At 45.7% G+C, this 21,734-nt stretch overlaps 2 protein-coding genes across 2 annotated transcripts; one reads left to right on the top strand and one right to left on the bottom strand.

Moving 5' to 3' along the window:
* The first annotated feature begins 282 nt into the window (after positions 1 to 282).
* Cd72 (CD72 molecule) lies at positions 283 to 7,663 on the top strand. The gene is made up of 9 exons (XM_071600737.1): positions 283 to 486; positions 593 to 700; positions 1,266 to 1,337; positions 1,912 to 2,001; positions 2,310 to 2,645; positions 5,436 to 5,578; positions 6,185 to 6,294; positions 6,964 to 7,098; positions 7,333 to 7,663. The coding sequence occupies exons 1-8, from the start codon at positions 405 to 407 to the stop codon at positions 7,091 to 7,093; spliced, it is 1,071 nt and encodes a 356-aa protein (XP_071456838.1). The 5' UTR covers positions 283 to 404; the 3' UTR covers positions 7,094 to 7,098; positions 7,333 to 7,663.
* Tesk1 (testis associated actin remodelling kinase 1) lies at positions 7,598 to 12,472 on the bottom strand. Its single transcript, XM_027930937.2, has 10 exons — positions 11,951 to 12,472; positions 11,685 to 11,806; positions 11,501 to 11,549; positions 10,794 to 10,940; positions 10,384 to 10,466; positions 10,127 to 10,217; positions 9,797 to 9,880; positions 9,569 to 9,658; positions 9,326 to 9,440; positions 7,598 to 8,783 (listed from the first exon to the last, which is right to left on the bottom strand). The coding sequence occupies exons 1-10, from the start codon at positions 12,167 to 12,169 to the stop codon at positions 7,897 to 7,899; spliced, it is 1,887 nt and encodes a 628-aa protein (XP_027786738.2). The 5' UTR covers positions 12,170 to 12,472; the 3' UTR covers positions 7,598 to 7,896.
* Positions 12,473 to 21,734: the final 9,262 nt, after the last annotated feature.

Raw genomic sequence — 21,734 nt, 5'->3', positions numbered from 1 at the left:
CACAAAAGAGCTCCAACCACACATCAACAAGCCCCAGTAGAGGGCAGTCAGGAGAAGAGGGCAAATCAGAGAAGATAACTGGAGCCCAGCAGTGTGGAGCCCCAGTAGGATACATGAAGAGTGGGGGGGACACAGGGCTGACCCAGGGCCAGGCCTAGCCCCTGGACCTGAGTGTTTCCCTCCTGCCCTTTTGGCTCTGACCCAAGATGACTTCTGCTTCATTGAGCCCATCTGTCAGAGGCTCATTCACATCTTCCTCTTTTGTTAAGTGGGAGGGCAAAGAGCTAAGAAGTGCAATCACAGAGATCACAGAATCTAAGAGTGTGGAGAGAGGAGAGTGGCCAGGGAGGCTTGGGTCCTGTGGATGAGAGGGGAGACTCCAGCCTGCAGAGGTGCTCAGGACCATGGCTGACGCTATTACCTATGCAGACCTGCGGTTCGTGAAGGCACCTCTGAAAAAGATTGTCTCCAGCCAGTTAGGAGAGGGTAAGGGGGGAACATGGGACTCCTCCATCCTGTCTATCCCCTTTCACAACCCACCCTCATCCCACAGACCACACCTGACTTCCACTTTGGTTCTTTTTCTCCCCAGACCCAGAGGCCTATGAGGATGGGGAACTCACCTATGAAAATGTCCAAGTGCCCTCAGTCCCAGGGGGGCCCTCCGGCTTGGCCTCCTCTGGACTAGGGGACAAATCAGGTATGGAGAGCCCTGGGGATGGGTTTACGGGGTTCTCTTGAGCTGGGGAGTCCACAGAAATCTTGGGAGGACAAGGCCTTGGAGAAATGAGGAGGGTGGTTCTTAGAAGAGAGTAGGATAAATGGGAACTAGGGGAAGAAAAGTCTCAGGGACAAGGTGGAGATCCCAGTGGGACAAGTGTGTGGGGGAGGAGTGGGAGAGGGTGGCTGATAAGTGCTGGAGGAAGACTCAGGACAGCCCTGTGGGAGATGGGTTCTGGGGGGAAATGGGGAGCCGGAGGAGGGAGAGGGAAGAGAGCAATGCGGGCAGGCAGATAAGGGCCCCTGAAGTTACGATAAAGGGATAAAGGGAGACTGGGAGGGAGTGGAGGGGAGGGTGGGGATGAACCGAGACCCGGACGTAGCTGAGAGAGTCCCGGGGAAAGCAGAGGTACTCCGGGAGTGATGCGGGTGTCCCGGAGCAGTGACAGAGGGTATCTCAGGGCAGCTCGGAGTCCCTGTGTGGGGCGAGCTGCGGAGAAGGGGCGTGATCTGGGGCTTTTACACTGGACGTTGCTCTTCCGCAGGGTTTAAGTCAGAGCAGCTAACTGCGACCTGGAGCTCCGTGACGTCGCCGCCTGTTGGAAGGCTTCTCCCCTGTGGGTATTGTCCCCTTCCATCCCCAGGCATTCTCCCCTCCTGCATGCTTTGGAGGGTGGCGACCCTGACCCCTGACGTACCAACGGGTGGGACTGAGGCCCGGGAGCAGGGGGTTGAGCGCTGATCCCCATCCTGTTCGGTTCTTTGTGGGGATGAGCCCAGGGTGCAGCCTTGAGACAGCTCGCTCAGCACCGCGACCCCGCTGCCTGCCCTCTAAGCCACATCCCGGTAGGGATTATTCCAAGACGGGTTCATCCAGATCACTACCCACCATTCATTTGGTCCCAATATACAAATCCTGTCATCCCCTTTCCCTCTTTCTTCTGAGATTTAGTTCCCCTTTAACAGGCAATGCGCCTCAACTCACTTTACCAATTACAAATCCCCAACCCACATTCTAGAACTCCCTCTCTCCTCTACCTGCAAAACCTCCCACCATCCGAAAAACCCCACCATACTGCTCCTTTGCCCTCCTCTTAAGAATGTCCTCCTCTGGAATCTCTGCTGCTGCCCACGCCCTCAGTCTGTAAATTGTTTCCTGGGACTGACTGCCCTTCATCCCTGTCCTTTAAGGTAGTCCAGCTTGCTTGCGATACCTCCTGTTCAGCTTGCTCCTCACCTGCCTGCTGTTAGGGGTGGCTGCCATCTGCCTGGGAGCCCGCTGTGAGTATGGCTGCCCCATTTCCCACTCACCTCAAACTACTTCTCTCCTCTCCCCCATAGTGCCCTTCACAGAAGAGTTTATAGTCACTACCACTACATCCTCAGCTTTTGGTCTGGTTTCCTGCTGGGTCTATTTTCAGTGCCCTGTCTTCCCCGTCAGTCCTTACCTAATCCAGTATCTCTTTAAGCTTTAGGCAATCAGGTCTTATATTTTAGTCTGTTATGCAAAAAGTTTCATAAAAATGTTTCAGGACATCAGGGTCCGGCTGGAGAAGATGCCCTCTAAATCTCTCTTTATGGCTAACCAGATCTGCAGGTATCTCAGAAACTCCAGCAGGTGAGCAGTGTTCTGGAAGACACTAATAGCAGCCTTCAGGAGCAGTTTCACCTAAGGATAACTCAGCTGGGGCAGAAGGAAGAGAATCTGCAAGAGTCCAAGAGAAAGCTGGCCCAGAGTCAGGAAGTGCTACAGGTGGCGCAGGAAAATCGCCAGACTGCTGAGGGGAAGCTAAAGGACTGCCAGTTGGACAAGGAGAAGACCCAGGAGACTTTGCAAAGGGAGGAGGATCAGAGGAGGGCCTTGCAGGAGAGGCTACACAACATGCAGGACACACTGAAACCCTTCTTTACATGCTCCCAACAAGGTAACTGCTCTGGGAGAAGAAAGGTGGGAGAGGTGGTCTGTGAAGGATGGATTGAAGCAAGGAAACACTGTGTCAGGGCTCTATCTAGCTCCCAGGGATCAGTGGATTGTTCAGGAAAGGGGCAATGAAGCAGAAGAGTGGCTGCCTGAGCTATGCAACCTTGGCCAATGGGGAGAAAGATCAAGCAGCATACTGGATTTAGGGGCCTTCCCTAGCCTTAGGGCAGATCCTGGTGAGGGGTGGGTAGCAGCCAGCAGTCCAAATCACACTGTTTAAAGAAGCATGGCAAAATTAGTTTTCATCTGGTTGACATTGACAGCATGGATCTAGGAACACCTTGAATTTGTATGTGGGATTAGTTGTTTGTACAGTTTTCTAAACACTTGGTGGCAGCTTTAATTAATTTTCAATACATCTGAGATCCCCCTAAAAGTTAAGAACTACTGACTAACACTAGGTGCAGTCGGAAGGTGGGGCAAGATAGTTAAAGTTCTCAGGCACATGTGGCACCCATCATGTGGTTTAGGGGACCAGGATGGGGTATCCATCCTCTTTCAAAGCAGGAGCCCAGCCAGTATGTAGAGGTGGGTAAAGGGACACCTAAAAGAGAAAAGGCTGTGCAGAAGCAGAAAGGTTCTAGGCAAGGTGCCAGACCTGAGGGGACTGGAGTTTTCATGGACTATGGTGGGGGTTGGGGTCTATTTTGCTCAGGGAGCATCTAAATGTTTTCTCTAGGTTTAAAGCAGCAAGATTACATGTAGTCACCCATCCCAGCCCTTATTTTTTTAACCTTCTTATCTACTACGGCCCACAGTCCCTTGACAGTGCTGCCACCCATTCCTATAGCTGCAACCCATACTGCTCTGCTGTAACATCGGTTGCAGACTTCCACTCTGATCACAACTGCTCAGGCTTTTACTTCTTTCACCCCACTGAGGCCTCCTCCACTCTGGGGACTCCTGTTTCCCTTCTTCCCATCAGCTGTTTCCTATCCTCATTTATCTCCCTACTCATCTCATGTTCTGGATTCCATCATTCAATAACTCATCCCTTTGTTCCATTGTCTATCTCTTACACTAGACTGGTAAAAACTCACTTTCAGGTTGGGGATGTAGCTTAGTGGTAGAGCATTTACTCAGTATGTGTGAAGGCCTGGGCTTGATCTCCTGTACCATAAAAGCAAAACTCACTTTAAAAATTTTTATTTTTGTAGTACTGGACATGGAACACATGGCCTTGCAAATGCTAGGTAAACACTGAGCTACATCCCCAGACATTTTTTTAAAATTTTATTTTGAGACAGTTGCCTAGGTTGGCTTCCAACTTGCTATCCTCCTTCTTTAATCTCCAGAGTAGCTGGCATTGGTGGTGTGTATCATCAGGCCCTCAGCTCTATTTTGCATTTTAGCCTACCCACTTCTCCAACCCCTGTGCTGAGGATTGAATCTCAGCCCTTTTTATAAAAATTTTTTAAATTTTGAGACAGGGTCTTGCTAAGTTGCTGAGGGTCTTGCTGAGTTGCTGAGGCTGGCCTCAAACTTGAGATCCTCCTTTCTCCAACTCCCTAGTAACTAGGATTACAGGTGTACACCACCATACCTAGATGATTTTTTAAAAAAAATATTTAGCTTTTAGTTGGACACAATATGTTTATTTTATTTATTTTTATGTGGTGCTGAGGATCGAATCCAGGGCCTCGCACGTGCTACGAGAGTCCTCTGCCACTGAGCCATAACCCCAGCCCCCTAGCTGATTTTTTTGTTTAATTATTTTTAAGATGTTGATGGACTTTTTTTTTTATTCATTTGTTTATATGTGATGCTGAAAATTGAACCCAGTGCCTCACACATGCTAGGCAAGAACTCTACCGCTGAGCCCCAGCCCCAGTCCCAACCCAGCTGACTTTTAAGTGATGGAGTTAGGACTGGTGAATCAAATCACTGGAGAGAGTTGGGTTAAGATTATGAGCACAGATTGGAACATAGGATGTTAAAGAGGGATGTCTATTTCTTATGGATAATCAGGAAAAGAAGAACAGAGACAGAAATTTTGAGGTGAGAAGAAGGAAAGTGGAGAGTATTTACAAAATAGGGACTGAGCAAAAAAGGAAGGTTGTTTCCTTATGGAAGAGTAGAGAGGGGAGGCAGCTAGTGGCTGGAGTAGTGTGATGAAGTTTTGATGGGCAGTAGGGAATGCTTTAGGGAGCAAATGAGATGAAGGAACAAATGGGAGGCTTGTTGACCAAATACAGGGGCCTAGGTGAGGATAATCAAACTGTTGGAGTAGACCGTAATCTTTCAGAAATTGGGGATAATGACCAGTCCAACTAAAATAAACCTCCCAGATTGTTAAGAAATGTTGTTAGCTAGCATGGTGGCTAGCACACACCTGCAATCCAGAGACTCAAGAGGCTGAGGCAGGAGGATTATAAGTTGAGGTCAGCCTTAGCAATTTAGAGAGGCCCTAAGTAACTTAGGAAAACCCTGTTTCAAAATAAAAAAAAAAAATAAAAAGACTGGGACTCAGTGGTTAAGCACCCCTGGGTTCAATCCCCACTTCCAAAAATAAAAAAAAATATGTTAAATGACTTTTTTCTTTTTTAACTGTATATGCAGAGGAAAGGCATTTCCAGAAGAGGAAAAAGAAAGGAAGATTGCAAAGATCAAGGACTAGAAGTCCATTAAGGTGCCAAGATTAGACTTAGGGGAATGTTGTTAGCAATCAGATTGTGAGTAGTCATTTCATCCTAGGTCCTAGGGGTTGTGATGTTGCACTCTTTCTGCTTTCTAGGCTATTGCTGTCCAGTGGGATGGATACTAAAGGAATATCGCTGCTTTTACTTCTCATCTATTCGTCAGACTTGGGAGGAGAGCCAAAACTATTGTAAATCTCTATCCTCCAACCTGGCCACATTCAGGAGACATGATTACTCAGTAAGCATACCCTTACCCACAGAACGAAGGGGCACTGTTAGATGAAGGGAAGTATGTCATCAAATCAGGAATGGCAGTGCACACCTGGCATACATGCCATGGCATTCCTTTTCCATGGCAAATACTGATAATCACAACACTCTGCCAGTGAACTTGAAAATGGCCTGTGTCTTCTCAGTCCTGTGTTCCAGGTGGCTTCTACTAACTGATTAGAGTTGGCATGAGAGCTGAAACTTATAATCTCTATTTTGTGCCTCATCTTGCAGATCAGCCCTATGGGCTGCTTAACAGCTCTTTGACTTCGAGGTGCCAGATTTGGTGGGTGGATCATAATAACTGGTTCTTTGGGACCAGAACAGTCCACATAGCAACTCCCCTCCAAAGGATAGGGTAAATTCTTACCAAGCTGGGAGGTGAACTAAAGAGTGAGACTGCATCTGCAGAATGGCACTGAAGGATGCAGGAACAAGTCACTGATGAGCTGTCATGTACCAAAGATGGACACATCTCCCTTTGCCAAAGTTTAAAGGCCTTTTCCTAGGATTTGATTTTCTCCTATATTTCTCATCACTATCTACACATCTCTGGTTTCTCTGAATCTCATAGTATCAGCTCAACGGAGAACCTATATTTTCACATGATGGTCTCTATCCATATTGGATTAGCTCAACCTCTAATAAGGACCAATGGAAGACTTCTGGTTTACATAATTATGGGTAAGTTGGTGAGGACTTTTTGGCATTTTGAATTTCATAATCCCCTCATAAAGACATAGTAAAAAAATTTCTTCCCCAACTCCAGCTCCCAAATTTCTTCTATAAATCAATACTGTAACTGCCTATTTTTTTTTATTCCCCCTATTTGATTAATACTTTAGAGCAGTCTTATTCTCTGTTCTATCTTTGGTGTCTAGAAGTCCCTGGCATAATTTAAAAAAATTAGTAGGTTGGGATCCATGTCATCTTTCAGAGGGAGAAGCTGAGAATTTAGCTAGGCATTGACTCCCCATCCCTTACAAGGCTGCCCAAACTGGGGTCATGCTTTCTCAGTCCAGGCCACTTGGGGCATAAGAGCCATCCCAGGGAAGTGAACAAGGGAGCAGTGGAGTAGCTTTGAGAATCACACTTAAGGACTGTGAAACAGAGTGGCCACATCCTTATGTTCCCTATCTGGAGTTTTCATTTTTAAGATTTGTGTAATTTTTTTCTGCCCTGGACTTAAAGCCTTTTGTAGCTGGATTCTAGAAATCTGCCTCTGAACCATGCGCAGATATGGACATAGGCTAAGTTTTATGCATAGCAAGATGAAAGATGGTAGGATTGATTAGAAGGGGTCCAGAGCATTTCCCACTTCTAATCATTCTAAATCTTGTCCTTAAACTCAAGATGCAACAAGATACAAAAAGGACATTATTCACGGTGGTATATACAGTCAGAGACATGTACAAGTTCCCTTCCCTTCATCTGTGAGCAGTCATCTTTCAGGTTTCCAGATGGGGACCATTCTTTGCAATGAATGGGGTAAGCATGAGAGATGGGGCTGAGGCATGGGAATCCAGGGATGGGACAGAGGGGAAACTTGTTCCTGGGTTCAACATCCTCAGCCTCTGATGACTTGGTCTGCTTATGTAAGGGTAGGTTGGGCAGAAAGTCTTGTGATGTGGCTGTCCAGAGAGCTGGAGAAAAGATAGCAAAAGGTGGATGAAGGTTTGGTGACAGTCAACTGTGGAGTTCACTGATGCTTTACCCTTTCAGACACTCATGCTAACAAGAGCTTGTGACTCTGATCCCTAACCTGTGGCCTGCACATCCAAGATTGTCATCCCCAGGCATCCCGAGTGTGGGCATTGCCAATTAAGGACTGATCCACACCTGACACTTCTAGCCAGCCTGCTTGAAAACCTGTCCCAGAAACTGGACTGATCCTGGGAAGAGGATAAAGAAGCCTCTAGAAGGGACTTTGACCCCCCTCAAGAACCTCCCATACTGGAAATGGGTGGGGGGAGCAGGGCGCAAGGGCTGAGTGGATGGGGCGGCCCGGAGCCAGCCAGGCAGTTTTTATTGAAATATTTTTAAATAATTTGCACGTGTTAGTCTCGTGTGTCAGCAATGCTGTGTCTGGTTCAGTGATCCCCGTGGGAGAGTGAGCCCAGGGGTTGGATAGGAAGTGCTCTGTCCCTCGAGTCCATGCTGAGGCTCCCCTACGGGGAGAAGAGCCAGTCAGCCCATCTGGGGCTGGCATTGTCCAGCAAGTGTGCTCTGTCCTTACAGGGTGTCCTGAAGGCCAAAGTTGGAGGCCTGAGATCACAGGCCCCACTGCTAAGAGCGTGCCCCAGGCAGCTGCAGGCTGGGCGTGGGTGGCTTGGCGTGGTGCCCTCGGTGGCAGAGGAGACTGCCCGCCTCACAGTTCAGATTGCGGTAGCGGGCGACAGCTGGGGTGGGGCGGGGGCACATGGACAGGAAACCAAAGCTGAAAGGGCCAAGGCAGCAGCCGGGACAGGGCAGCCCCTCCTCCGGCTCCCGGGGAGCTGAAGGGGGTGGCGAGGGTTCTGTCCTCTCCAGGGCTGCTGCCCGGGGCAAGCTATGCTGAGCCCGGTTCCAGGGCTCCCCCGCCCAGCCTTGTGGGGAGTTCACCACCACAGCTGGGGGGTTGTTGTTAAGGGGAGGTCCTGATCTAGGGGACCAGGGCTGGGAGGCTGAGGAACAAGTGCTGATGAAGTTGTCTGTGGCCATCACCAGGGGCAGCTGGGGAGCTGGTCCTGGGGGTTCTGGCTCCGGGCTGCTGCCCTCACACTCCATCTTTTCTTCAGCTGAGGGACCCACAGCGGGAGGGCCAGGACCTGGCAGTGCAGTCTCCATTCGTCGAGGGAGTTCAGGGGATGAGGGTAGTGAGCGGCAACGTCTGGCAGGTGTCCCAGGTTGGACCAGGGCCTCTGGAGTAGTCACCAAGGGCAGCTGGGTAGAGGGCAGTGGTGATGGTGGAACAAGGGGCAGAGGCATGACCGGCTTGTTGGGTGTGTCCAGGAGCTTTATCTTGCCACCCTTGAGATCTTCCCGTAGTGAGAAGGGGTTGACTCGTGTCAGATTGTCCCCCCAGTTGGGGGGTGATTCTGGTGATGGGGGCAGGAAGAGGTCTGACCGGCTTCGGGAGAGCCGGGGGTCTGGCCTTGGAAGCGTGGCAGAGGGACCACCTCTTGGAATAGACCCTATAGACAGAGGAAAGAGGAAATGTCACCTCCACCCACCTTTTACCTCTCCTTTTTTTTTTTTTAACCTCTTCTCCCTTGGGCTCTAGCATTAGAAAATATCTTCTTTGAGTTGTCCACCCACCCCCACCCCACACCAACTCCTAGTGTTCTCAAACTTTTAAATCCACTTAACCTCCCCAGATAATTCCCTTGAATTTTGACAGGCAAAAGGACTTTCATTGGGTCAAGGTCATGCTCACTTACCCTGATTGGTCTTTTTTTTTTTTTTTTTGGTACTAGGAATTGAATCCATGGACCCTTTACCATTGAGCTACATCCCCAGCCCTTTTCACTTTTCATTTTGAAACAGGGTCTTGCTAAGTTGCTGAAAATCTCACTGAGTTGCCTCAAACTTGAGATCCTCCTGCCTCAGCCTCTTGAGTTGCTGGAATTACAGGTGTGCACCACCACATCCTCACACACTTATCACCTTTTGCTCTCTGGTCTCTCAATATATATACCCCAAAGCTCTGTCACTCCAGTATTCCAGCTTTACTTACCTTGATTGTGTGTCAGGGAAGTCCTGGTAAGGGGAGCTGGCTCAGGCAGCTGTTCAAGGATCCATTCTAGGTGCTGGGTGATCTCAGTAAAGGGGGCCCGGGTGCTAGGTTCCATCTAGTGGGTAGACACAGGTGGTGTTAAGGGGTTCCTGAGTTTTCTTCCTATCACTGGAGACCCATAGAGCAGTCATATCAGCTCATAGATGGGGGAAGGGGGGCTGGGAGGGAAAGAGAGGCTCTTACGCTGCAGCAATGGATGGCCAGGAGCAGGAAAGGCAGTGGGCAGTCATCCCCCACCAGGGTTCGGAAAGCAGGCACATCCAGGCCAAAGTCCTGAGGACACAAGTAGGGCCTCTAAGTCAGCCTTCCTTGGGTTCTCCTCCCGCCCCTCTTTGAGGATCTTTACCCCTCCTTGATTATGAGCCATCTTAGTCTGGAGTCTCCCTCTGCTTCAAACCTAGAGATGTTCACCTCTGTACGGGGTAGGTAGTCGGGATCTGCAGGTACTCGGGCGATAAGCTCACAGAGGACAATCCCGAAGGCAAAGACATCAGCCTATGGGTAGGAGATAATAATGTCAGGGGGACAATTGACAGTTTTCACTTCAGAATTTTGTAGGACTAGGTCAGGATTTGGGGAAGCAGTCTTGACAGTTTTCATGTGTGGGGAGGGTGATGGTGAGGGCATGGGGGATTTGGGGAATCTTGAATATCTGGTAGAATTTTGGTTGGGATGGGGCCTTATGAGAGCATCTCAAGAGTCTCCGAAGGCCCTTGGGGCTCTGATCAGTTAATGTCTTACCTTCTCATCATACAGCTCACCCCTCAACACCTCTGGAGCCATCCAGTATGGGGAACCCACCACAGCCAATGGCTCCTTCCTTGCCCCTTCCCTGCAGGGGCAGGGGCGGATAGTCAGAAACATCCACTCAGGCATTTTCCCCAGGCAAAAAGATATAAAGTGAGGACCCTCCCCACCCCAAGGGAAATGTCCCTGGGGGGTTCACTTCAAGAGAAGACCTTTGGGAGGCTTGTGGGGGAATAGAGTATTTACTTTACCTATACACAGGAATCTTTTCAGCCAGCCCGAAATCACCGACCACGGCCGTGAAGCCTCGGTCTTCCCGTCGGACCAGACAGTTCTGATACACACATATAGGCATCCTCACACACTTATCACCTTTTTCTCCCTGGTCTCTCAATATATATACTCCAAAGCTCTGTCACTCCAGCATAACCCCACCCTTTCTCCCAGTTCTCCAGTGCACCCCAATATTGCAATATTGTCCAACACTTTAAACAGTGTAATAGTTATTAGTCCCTCAGAGCCTCTCACCCTAGGACCCCGGGATTCCCCAATACCTTGCCACTCTAATATCCTAATATATCTATTATCCACATTCCAACATCAATCGGGCCTAATACATTATAACCTAATAGTCATGCCTCCACCCACCTTGCCGGCCTACCTTGGATGTGAGGTCTCGGTGGAATACACCTTTAGCATGCAGGTACCTCAGGCCTCGGGCAATATCCAGAGCTAGGCGGAGCCTGACTGGCCAGGATAGGGGCTCGGGGGAGCTGAGCAGCTGTTCTAGGGTTCCCCCATTCATATACTAGGGCATAGGGGAAGGAGAATGAGTGTCAAGGTCTCAGCCTGCATTCTAGGTCTCCCACTTATCATCCAGGGGATATTCAGGAGGATCACAAAAGTCAGAAGTGTGCATCTGTGCTCTAAGGGCCTCCATTCATGTTCTAGGGCTGCCCTGTCTAATGCAGTTGTTGCTAGCCATGTGAAACTATTTGAGTTATTAAATTTAAATACATTTAAACATTTAGTTCCTCATTCACACCAGCCACATTTCCCATGATGTAGCACCCCCCCCCCACACACACACAGTAGCTGGTGGCTACTGTACTGGACAGTACAGTCAGAACATTTTCATCACTGCATAAAGTTTATGGGACTGCTGTGTTCTAGAGGACACAGGGAATGAGACCAGATGAGGCTTCCTATAGGTGTTTTATCCTCAGGGAAGTTCAGGGACCCTCCCCCTGGGAAGAGGTCCTATGCCTCTCCTTATTCTCTGTAGATAAAGCAGGCCCATTGATCCCTTTCCTCTTGGTGATGGTGGTAGTGGTGAAGGTGGGTTCCCCTTTCTTAACCTATCCTCACCTCTGTAAGAGCGTGCAGCTGTCCCTGGTGCACACAGACCCCCATGAACCTGGAAGAGGATGGGGAGGATAGGAGGGCAGGCTGTAAGAGACCCGGCCCCTCCTTAGTTCCCACTTTTCGCACTGGTTCTTCCCCTTTCCCTCCAGCCCAGCAAGGTGCCCAGCAAGAGGCTGGAGTCGCTCACCTTAGGATGTTAGGGTGCCTGAGCCGGTTCATCAGCTGCACCTCCCGTAGTGTATTGCCCCGGTTACTGGGGAGCTTGTTCATCTTCAGCACCATGACTTGCCCTGACTGTCGGTGCCGAACCTGGGGGCAGTAGGGGCCGGTGAGTGTCGGACAGATTGGGTGGGTTGCCAGAGTCCGGGATCTCTACCCTGGGGGCGAGCCCCCAAGTTCCAGCCTCTTGTTGAAGGCTCGGTCCCGCCCCTCTGTGCTCTCCGCGGGTCTTACCTTATAGACCTCAGAGAAGAAGCCGGCCCCGATCTTCTCGGCGCAGTGGAAATCGTCCACACGCGCCAGGCTGGACACAGCGCTGCGGAGAGCTCGATAGGAGGAGGGGCGGCCCCGGCCCGGGCCTCCGCCTGCAGCCCCCGGCCCAGGCGGCCCCTCCCCCGGCGCCTCTCCGGGACCGGGCCCAGGGCCCCGCAGTGGGGGCCGTTCCCCGGCCATGGCCGGGCCCCCAGCCCGGGCCTGGCTCACATGGCAGGGTCCCCGGGGCCCGGGCAGGCCGCGCTCGCCATGGGAGCGGGCCTGCCCGATCAGGGGTGCCGGGACTCCCGCTCCCGACGGGAGAATGGAAGACCAGCCCAAGATCCTGGGCCCGCCCCCGCCGCGCCAGCTAGCTGGGCCGGGGTGGACGCCGCTCCGCTCCGCTCGGCTCTGCGCAGGGCCTGGGCCTGGGCCGGGCGGTGGTGGCAGCCGCGCTCCCGGGAGCCGGCGGGCGGGCGGGCTCCCCGCAGGCGGAGGCGGCGGGCGGCGGCTGCTCCGCTTCGCCGCCGGGGATCAGGCTCGCGGCCTGCCAGGGGCGGGGCTGGGCCCGGCTGCGCTTAACTCCTTGGAGCCCGGCCTCCGGCAGCGGCCACGCCCCCCCCAGGTACGCAACCTCCGTCCTTGGCAGCGACACTCTAGGTGAGCGTGCCTGGGGTGCCGGGGTCAAGTGAGTTCAGGCCCGGGTTTAAATAGGGAATTAAGGGCGGACTGCTCAAACGTCTTTGAGCTGCCCTGAAAATCCTTTCTTCTCCCTCGGGTCACGTCCGTGGAGGAATAGGTTCAGGAAGCCTCCACCTGGGCTCCATGGATCAGCATGGCAGATAATCAGACCCCTCAGGCCCAGCCATAATCGTAGGCAGCCCAGCAACCCGTCCACCTTTCCAGCCTGCGCTCCAGCTCCGACTGTCCATTTCCCAGGTTTTTCGACCCCTACACACTAAATGTCTGGAGTTCCTAACGCCTTCTACCTTCTCCTCGGGCGTTAGTGACACGCCAGGACTATAGAGAGCCCCTGGCTGGCCCATCCCTGGCTTGGCCCGATTCCTCCTCACTCCATCCCACCTCCCCGAAATAAAGTTCAGATTCCAGTGCTTCCGCTCAGTGGCCACCCAGCCTGGACCTCCCTCTTTGTCCAAATGACCCTCTATTAAGTGAAGCCTCCACCTGCCGGGAAGCCCCTCCTTCCGCGAGCGCCTGCCCCTCAGCAAGATCCCACCCCTTCAAAGACCGTTTTCCCTCTGAGACCCCTCCCCTTTCCGTAGAAAGACAGTGCCACCATCAGTGTACATCGGAATCCCTCAGTGCTGCACTCCCTCCTCTGTGTGTTCCTCCCACTCAGTGAGACCTCTCTGGGTGACTCCACCAGTCATTGTGACCCCTCCTCTCAAGGTGACTCCTCCCCTCCGTACTGCCCTGCCGTTATCAATGTGACCCCTCAATCTGATTCCTCCCCCCGTCAAGTAGGAGGGTCTGCCTCCTCAGGCCAGAGGAGGAGCTGCAGCTGCCCTTTTTAAAGTCAGGTCGGCGTCCTGAATGCGCAAGCCCAGTCTTGGGACGCTGAACTCGCCTTACTCAACGCTTCCGGTTCTGCCACTGGCTCCTCCTCCAGGTCAGCGGAGAAAAAACCAATCAACACCGGGATTTGGTGACGTCACTGGTTCCGGGCAATCGGCTCCCTGCCTAGAGGTTTCCAACGTCAGTGAGCCTGCTGCCACCTAATGGCAGAATGGGGGGAAGGCGCGGGCCTCTGGAGTGGAGACAGCTGAAGAAGCAAAGCCTCAACTTTTTCTAAGCAATTTAAAGCACTATATTTCTGTTGCAAACTAAGAAATATAAACAGAGTCTGCATCGCGTGGGTGACTACCTTCTAACCGATTTCTGTCATGCATTTATGAGAGTTGGAACCAAGAACTGCTATTTGCTTTTCAAGGGCTAATGAGAAAGAAATAAAGGTCTTAGATGATGCATCACTTGTTTGGGTGAGAGAAGGTATAGGAAAGACTGTCATTGTATAAGGGAAGGTATCACACCAATGTAGAGAGAGGACAGGGAGTAATTTCCAATCCTTGTAGAGCTAGTTTAGGGAGTCCAACGCTGAGAGCAATCTCTGCCTAGGCCATGTTCATTTTTCGGGAGACATTTGGTCTCACCAATACCTGCTCACTCACCAATTAAATTATTGTTAACATCTACGACTGTCTTTTGAATTCGCTTTCTAAAGTTGTGTGAGACCTTTAAGTACTAGGAATTTATGCCTCGTTTTAGTTAATATTAACATGGTTGGCTTAATTGATGGTGGGTGATTAAACCCAGGGGTGTGCTACCACTGGGGAGCTATATCTCCAGCCCTTTATATTTTTTTAAAAAAATATATATTTTAGTTGTAGTTGGGAACAATATCTTTATTTTGTTTACTTATTATTATTATTTTTTAATATGGTGCTGAGGATCGAACCAAGGGCCTCGCACGTGCTAGGCGAGCTCTATCGCTGAGCCACAACCCCAACACCTTTTATGTTTTTCAAGACAGGGTCTCACTAAGTTGACTGGAACTTGTGATCTTCTGCTTCAACCTCTGGAGTAGTTGGGTTTACAGGTGTGCACCACCCAGCCCAAACCAGGTTAATTGTTAAGTGTTTAGCTGAGATACTGGGTGGCATTAACCAAGATAAAAAAAAAATTAGGAGGAGAAAATATGCAGGTGGTTGGAAGATAGATGATAAGCAAGGATGATGAAGATGCCATCAATGGATGTAGAATATACAAAGGGAGAAAAGCAGTGCCTGCTTTCTCATATGTGGAAGCACATGAAATACCTACTTTGATGGAGCTTCTATACCAGTGATTCCCCATAAGTAATTCATGGCCAGTCTTGTTTCCTCTATGCCCCTGCCCTATTCCAGGAACCAACTGTTTGGTGCATATTTATGTCCGTTATCATTTCATTGGTAACTATTTCGTTTTATTATCTCTAAAGGTTGAAGGCTGGTTCTTCTTTAAAATAAAAGCACAGTATCATTGTCACACCATTTTTTTTTTTTTGTACTGGGGATAGAATACACAGGCATTTTACCACATCCTCTGTCCTTTTTTATTTTTGAGACAGGGTCTCTTGCTAAATTGCTGAGGGTCTGCTAAATTGCCAAAGCTGGCTTCAAATTTGTAATCCTCATGTTTAAGCCTCTCAAGCTCCTGGGATTACTGGCCTGTGCCACCACGCCTGACATTGTCACACTTTTTAAAAAACAACAATACCAAGTATCCAATTGTCCACATTTCCCTATTGACTCATGTTTGTTTTTTGTATTTGGGATTGAACCCAGGGGTGCTTAACCACTGAGCCTCATCCCCAGTCCTTTTTAATGTTTTATTTTTGAGACAGGGCCTCACTAATTGCTTAGGGCCTTACTAAATTGCTGAGGTTGGCTTTTAACTTAGGATCCTCCTGCCTCAGCCTCCCAAGGCACTGGAATTACAGAGATGTGCCACCAGCCTGGTGATATGCTTGGTTCTCAAAAATTATTTACTTGAATTGATATTCAAATAAGATTCTTATGTTATAATTGATATGTCTCTTAATCATTTTAATTTCTTTCTTTTTTTTTTTAAAGAGAGAGAGAGAGAATTTTTAAATATTTATTTTATTTTTTAGTTTTCGGCGGACACAACATTTTTGAGAGAGAGAGAGAGAATTTTTAAATATTTATTTATTTACTTTTTTTTTAGTTTTCGGCGGACACAACATTTTTGTTTGTATGTGGTGCTGAGGATCGAACCCGGGCCACACGCATGCCAGGCGAGCGCGCTACCGCTTGAGCCACATCCCCAGCCCTCATTTTAATTTCTTAAATCCATTCTCCATCTTTTTTTTTTAATTTGTTTTTTTTTTTAAAGAGAGAGAGAGAGAGAATTTTTTTAATATTTATTTTTTAGTTTTCGGCAGACATAACATCTTTATTTGTATGTGGTGCTGAGGATCGAACCCCGACCGCACGCATGCCAGGCGAGTGCGCTACGGCTTGAGCCACACCTCCAGCCCCTCCATCTTTTTTTTTAAGAATTCATGTAATTTTTCCTATAAAATGTCTCAAAAAGTCTGAATTCTGATGAGAAGCTTGTGGTATAAATTAGTATGTTCCTTAGTCCCCTTTATTTCATGTAAGTTGATGGTTATACATTTGATCAGATTTAAATTAGATTAATTTATAGGTGGTTTTAGTACTTCTGTCAGGGTAGGCAATGGTGATTTTTTTTTCTTTTTGCATTGGGAATTGAACAGAGAGGCACTTTACCACTGATCTACATCTTGGCCCTTTATTTATTTATTTTTAAAAAAACTTTTTTAGATGTTGATGCCTTTATTTTATTTATTTATTTATATGTGGTGCTGAGAATCAAACCCAGTGCCCCACAGTTGCTCTACCACTGAGCCAGAACTCCATCCCTATTTATTTTTATTTTTAAATTTTTGATACCAGGGATTGAATCCACGGGTGCTTAACCACTGAGCAACATCCTCAGCCCTGTTTTGAATTTAATTTAGAGACAGGGTCTCACTGAGTTGCTTAGTGCCTCACTTTTGCTGAGGCTGGCTTTGAACTCATGATCCTCTTGTCTCTGTGCCCCTGAGCTGCTAGGATTACAGGTGTGTGCCACCTCACCCGGCTGAAACACACATATTTCAAGTATGCAATTTGATAAGTTTTGACATGTATATAACCAATACAATCAATTTAAAAAGGATTTCCATTAGTTTTTTTTTTTTAATTTGAAATCATGCAGATTGTGTTTCCTATATGATTTATTACATTAAAATCACTGTGGGCTGGGGATGTAGCTCAGTGGCAGAGTGCTTGCCTAGCATGTGTGAGGCACTGGGTTCGATCTTAAGCACCACATAAAAATAAATAAATAAAATAAAGGTATTGTGTCTATCTACACTAAAAATTCTTTTAAAAATTAATTTTTTTAAAAAAAATCAATCACCTTAAGATATATAGAACCTCACCCTAGAATGAAAACTATTTTAAAATTAAATGGCATACTTATGAATATCAACATCAAAAGTAGTAGAAGACAGGAAATAATTAAAATCAGAGCTGAAATAAATGAAATTGAAACAAACCATTGAAAAAAATTGACAAAATGAAAAGTTGATTCTTTGAAAAAATAAATAAAATTGATAAACCCTGAGCCATGCTAACAAAGAGAAGGAGAAAGAAAGCTCAAATTACTAAAAGTTGTGATGAAAAAGGAAATATCACAACAGATGCTGCTGAAATACAGAAAATAATTAGAAACTACTTTGAAAATTTATACTCCAACAAAATAGAAAATCTCAAAGACATTGACAAATATCTAGAAACATATGATCTACCCAAACTGAGTCAGAAGGACATACACAATTTAAACAGATCAATTTCCAGCAGTGAAATAGAAGATGCTGTCAAAAGCTACCAACCAAGAAAAGCCCAGGACCAGATGGATTCTCAGCTAAGTTCTACAAGGCCATCAAAGAAGAACTAATACAAGTACTCCTCAAATTATTTCATGAAATAGAAAAGGAGAGAATCCTTCCAAACTCATTCTGTGAGGCTACTAGCACTGGCAATGTCTAGAGATATTTTTGGTTGTCACAATGGGAAGAAGTGCTACTGGTATCTAGTGAGTAGGGGCCAGGGATATAGTTAAACATCCTACACAGGGGACACAGGACAGCCTCCTACTATAAAGAATTTTCTGGGCCAAAATGTCAATAATGTCAGGGTTTAAAAATCCAGGTCTTTTTTGGATTAGGCAGAGGGGAGTGAAGGGAATAGAGGGGGTAATGGAGTAGGAAGGATAGTAGAATGAATTGGACATTATTTCCGTATGTACATATTTGATTACATGACCTGTATGATTCTACATCATGTACAACTAGAAGAATAAGAAGTTATGCTCTCTCTATATATATGATATGTCAAAATGCATTATACTGTCATGTATAACTAATTAGAACAAATAGAAAAATTCCATGAAGATGAAAAAAAAATGACCAGCAAAGGGAGGAACTACATTAAAGTAATAGCCAATCAAAGGAGAAATTAGGGGCTGGGGATGTGGCTCAAGCGGTAGCGCACTCGCCTGGCATGCGTGCGGCCCGGGTTCGATCCTCAGCACCACATACAAACAAAGATGTTGTGTCCGCCGAAAACTAAAAAATAAATATTAAAAAAAATTAAAAAAAAGGAGAAATTAATTCAAATTAAAAATTAGATATAAACCCAAATGACTGGGAATACAAACCGTATTTCAATAATAACCTTGAATATTAATGACCTAAACTCATCAATCAAAAGGCACAGATTGGCAGATTGAATTAAAAAATAAGACCCAATAATATGCTGTCTCCAAGAGACTCACTTTATAGCCAAAGACATCCACAGACTGAAGGTGAAAGAATGGGAAAAAACATATCACTCACTTGGATCACATAAATAAGCAAAAGTTTCGATACTCATATAAAGTGTACTTCAAGCCAAAGTTAATCAGAAGGGACAAAGAAAGTTATTTCATACCCCTTAAGGGAATTATACATCAACAAGAGATAACATTCATAAATATTTATGCCCCAAACAATGGAGCATCTACTTACATCAAACAAACTCTTCTCGATTTCAATAATCAAATAGACCACAACACAATAATAGTAGGCAACTTTAAACATGCCTATGTCACCACTGGATAGATTCTCCAAACAAAAATTTAAAAAGCTATAGAAGAAAAAAAATTACAATTAATAATTTAATCTTATCAGACATATATTGAATATTTCATCTGTCAAAGAATACACTTTCTTCTCAGCAGCACAGAGATCCTTCTCTAATATAGATCGTGTTATGTAAGCTATCACATATGTTGGCATACAATTGTATTATAACTTAATATATTTTTAGCATGTGTTATTTTGACAGTCCCCTTTCCATTGATATTAATTTTTGTGTTCTTGCTTTTTTCTTGATTAAACTTTATTTTTATAAAATTTTAGCTTTATTATTTCTTCTCTGTTTCATATATATCTGCTTCTACTCTTATTTTTTCTTCCTATTACATAATTTGAAAATAATTTGATTGTTATTCTAGCTTCTTTCTGATATATATACTTTAAGTTATAAGTGTTCATCTGAGTACCATTCTGTCCCAGAGATCCTGACATTTTAAGCTTTTATTATCACTTAGTTCAAAGCACTTTTTTAAAATTTACTTTTCTTGTGCTTCTTCCATAACCTCTGAGATATTTATAAGTGTGCTTTTAATTTTTTTTAAAGAGAGAGAGAGAGACAGAATTTTAATATTTATTTTTTTTAGTTTTCAGCAGACACAACATCTTTGTATGTGGTACTGAGGATCGAACCCGGGCTGCACGCATGCCAGACAAGTGCGCTACCGCTTGAGCCACATCCCCAGCCCCGCTTTTAATTTTTTTGTTTCATTTTTTAGTATATATTTTTTATTTGTTTTGCTTAGTTATACACAACAGCAGAATGCATTTCAATTCATTGTACACAAATGGAGCACAAATTTTCATTTCTCTGGTTCATGATGTAGGGGAGTCTCATCATTTATGCAATCATACATGTATCTAGGGTAATTATGTCCATCTCATTCCACCATCTTTTCTGCCCCATGCCCCTCTCCTCTCCACCCTTCTGTTTGCCCAATCAAAAATTCCTCCATTCTTCCCACGCCGCCACCCCATTATGGATCAGCATCGACTAATCAGAGAAAACATTGAGTCTTTGTTTTTTGGAATTGGCTTACTTCACTTAGCATGATATTCTACAACTCCATCTTTTTACCTGCAAATTCAATAATTTTATTCTCTTTTAATGCTTAGCATGATATTCTCCAACTCCATCTATTTACCTGCAAATGCCATAATTTTATTCTCTTTTAATGCTGAGTAATATTCCATTGTGTATATATACCAAAGTTTCCCTATCCATTCATCTATAGTTGGGCATCTAGGTTGGTTCCACAGTTTAGCTATTGTGAATAGAACTACGTCACTATACTATGCTGATTTAAGTCCTTTGGGTATAGAACTAGGAGTGGGATAGCTGGGTCAAATGGTGGTTCCATTCCAGGTTTTCCAAGGAATCTCCATACTATTTTCAAATTGGCTGCACCAATTTGCAGTCCCACAAGCAATGTATGAGTGTACCTTTCCCCCCACATCTTCACCAATGCTTATTGCTTGTATTCTTGACAGCTGCCATTCTGATTGGAGTGAGATGAAATCTTAGGGTAGTTTTTATTTGCATTTCTCTAATTACTAAAGATGTTGAACATTTTAGATTTTGTTGATCACTTGTATATCTTCTTAGAAGTTTCTGCAATAAATCTATGTAACAGTTTTGATAGTATGGCCATTTTGACAAATTAGTTCTGCCTATCCAAGAACATGAGAGATCATTCCATCTTCTAAGATCTTCTTTAATTTCTTTCTTTAGCTTTCTGTAATTTTCATTGTAGAGGTCTTTCACCTCTTTTGTTGATTCCCAAGTATTTTATTTTATTTTTGAGGCTATTATAAATGGAGTGGTTTTTTTTAGTTTCTCTTTCTGAGGATTTGTCACTGATGTACAGAAATGCCTTCGATTTATGGGTGTTGATTTTATATCTTGCTACTTTGCTGAATTCACCTATTAGTTCTAGAAGTTTTCTGGTGGAATTTTTTGGGTCTTCTAGGTATAGAATCATATTGTTGGCAAATAGTGATAATCTGAGTTCTTTTTCTATTCATATCCCTTTAATTTCTTTCATCTGTCTAATTGCTCTGGCTAGAGTTTTAATAATTATGTTAAATAGAAGTGGTGAAAGAGGGCATCCCTGTCTTGTTCCAGTTTTTTTTTTTTTTTTAGAGAGAGAGAGAGAATTTTTTAATATTTATTTTTTTTTTAGTTTTCAGCGGACACAACATCTTTGTATGTGGTGCTGAGGATCGAACCTGGGCCGCACGCATGCCAGGCAAGCGCACTACCGCTTAAGCCACATCCCCTGCCCTTGTTCCAGTTTTTAGAGGGAATGCTTTCAATTTTTCCCCATTTAGATGATGTTGGCCTGGCTTAGCATAGATAGCTTTTACAATGTTGAAATATGTTCCTGATATCCCTAGTTTTTCTAAGTTTTTCTAGTGTTTTGAACATGAAGTGTGCTGTATTTTGTCAAATGCTTTCTCTGCATCTATTGAGATGATCATATGATTTTTATCTTTGAGTCTATTGATGTGATGAATTACTTTTTGATTTCTGTATGTTGAACCAACCTTGCATCCCTGAGATGAACCCTACTTGATCGTGGTGCACTATCTTTTTGATATGTTTTGGTATTCAATTTGCCAGAATTTTATTGAGAATTTTTGCATCTATATTTATTAGAGATATTGGTCTGAAGTTTTCTTTCTTTGATGTATCTTTGTCTGGTTTTCAAATCAGGGTGATATTGGCCTCATAGAATGTGTTTGGAAGTGTTCCCTCTTTTTCTATTTCATGAAATAATTTGAGAAGTATTGGTGTTAGTTCTTCTTTAAAGGTCTTATGGAACTCAGCTGTGTTTCCATTTGGTCTTGGGTTTTTCTTGGTTGGTCGGTTTCTGATGGCGTCCTCTATTTCCTTGCTTGAAATTGATCTGTTTAAATTGTGTATATCATCCTGATTTAGTTTGGGCATATTATATGCCTCCAGAAATTTGTTGATGCCTT

The sequence above is a fragment of the Marmota flaviventris genome, chromosome 13 (assembly GCF_047511675.1).
Source record: "Marmota flaviventris isolate mMarFla1 chromosome 13, mMarFla1.hap1, whole genome shotgun sequence".
Classification (NCBI taxonomy): domain Eukaryota; kingdom Metazoa; phylum Chordata; class Mammalia; order Rodentia; family Sciuridae; genus Marmota; species Marmota flaviventris.
This window is presented reverse-complemented; position numbering and strand designations above follow the sequence as displayed.

Coding starts and splice junctions, on each gene's coding strand:
- Tesk1 (XM_027930937.2), bottom strand. CDS start 12,169: ATGGCCGGGGAACGGCCCCCACTGCGGGGCCCTGGGCCCGGTCCCGGA. Junction 11,807..11,950: donor TCTTCTCTGAGGTCTATAAG/GTAAGACCCGCG, acceptor TACTGCCCCCAG/GTTCGGCACCGACAGTCAGG. Junction 8,784..9,325: donor TTCCCTGACACACAATCAAG/GTAAGTAAAGCT, acceptor CTCTGTCTATAG/GGTCTATTCCAAGAGGTGGT.
- Cd72 (XM_071600737.1), top strand. CDS start 405: ATGGCTGACGCTATTACCTATGCAGACCTGCGGTTCGTGAAGGCACCT. Junction 701..1,265: donor TGGACTAGGGGACAAATCAG/GTATGGAGAGCC, acceptor GCTCTTCCGCAG/GGTTTAAGTCAGAGCAGCTA. Junction 1,338..1,911: donor TGTTGGAAGGCTTCTCCCCT/GTGGGTATTGTC, acceptor CTGTCCTTTAAG/GTAGTCCAGCTTGCTTGCGA.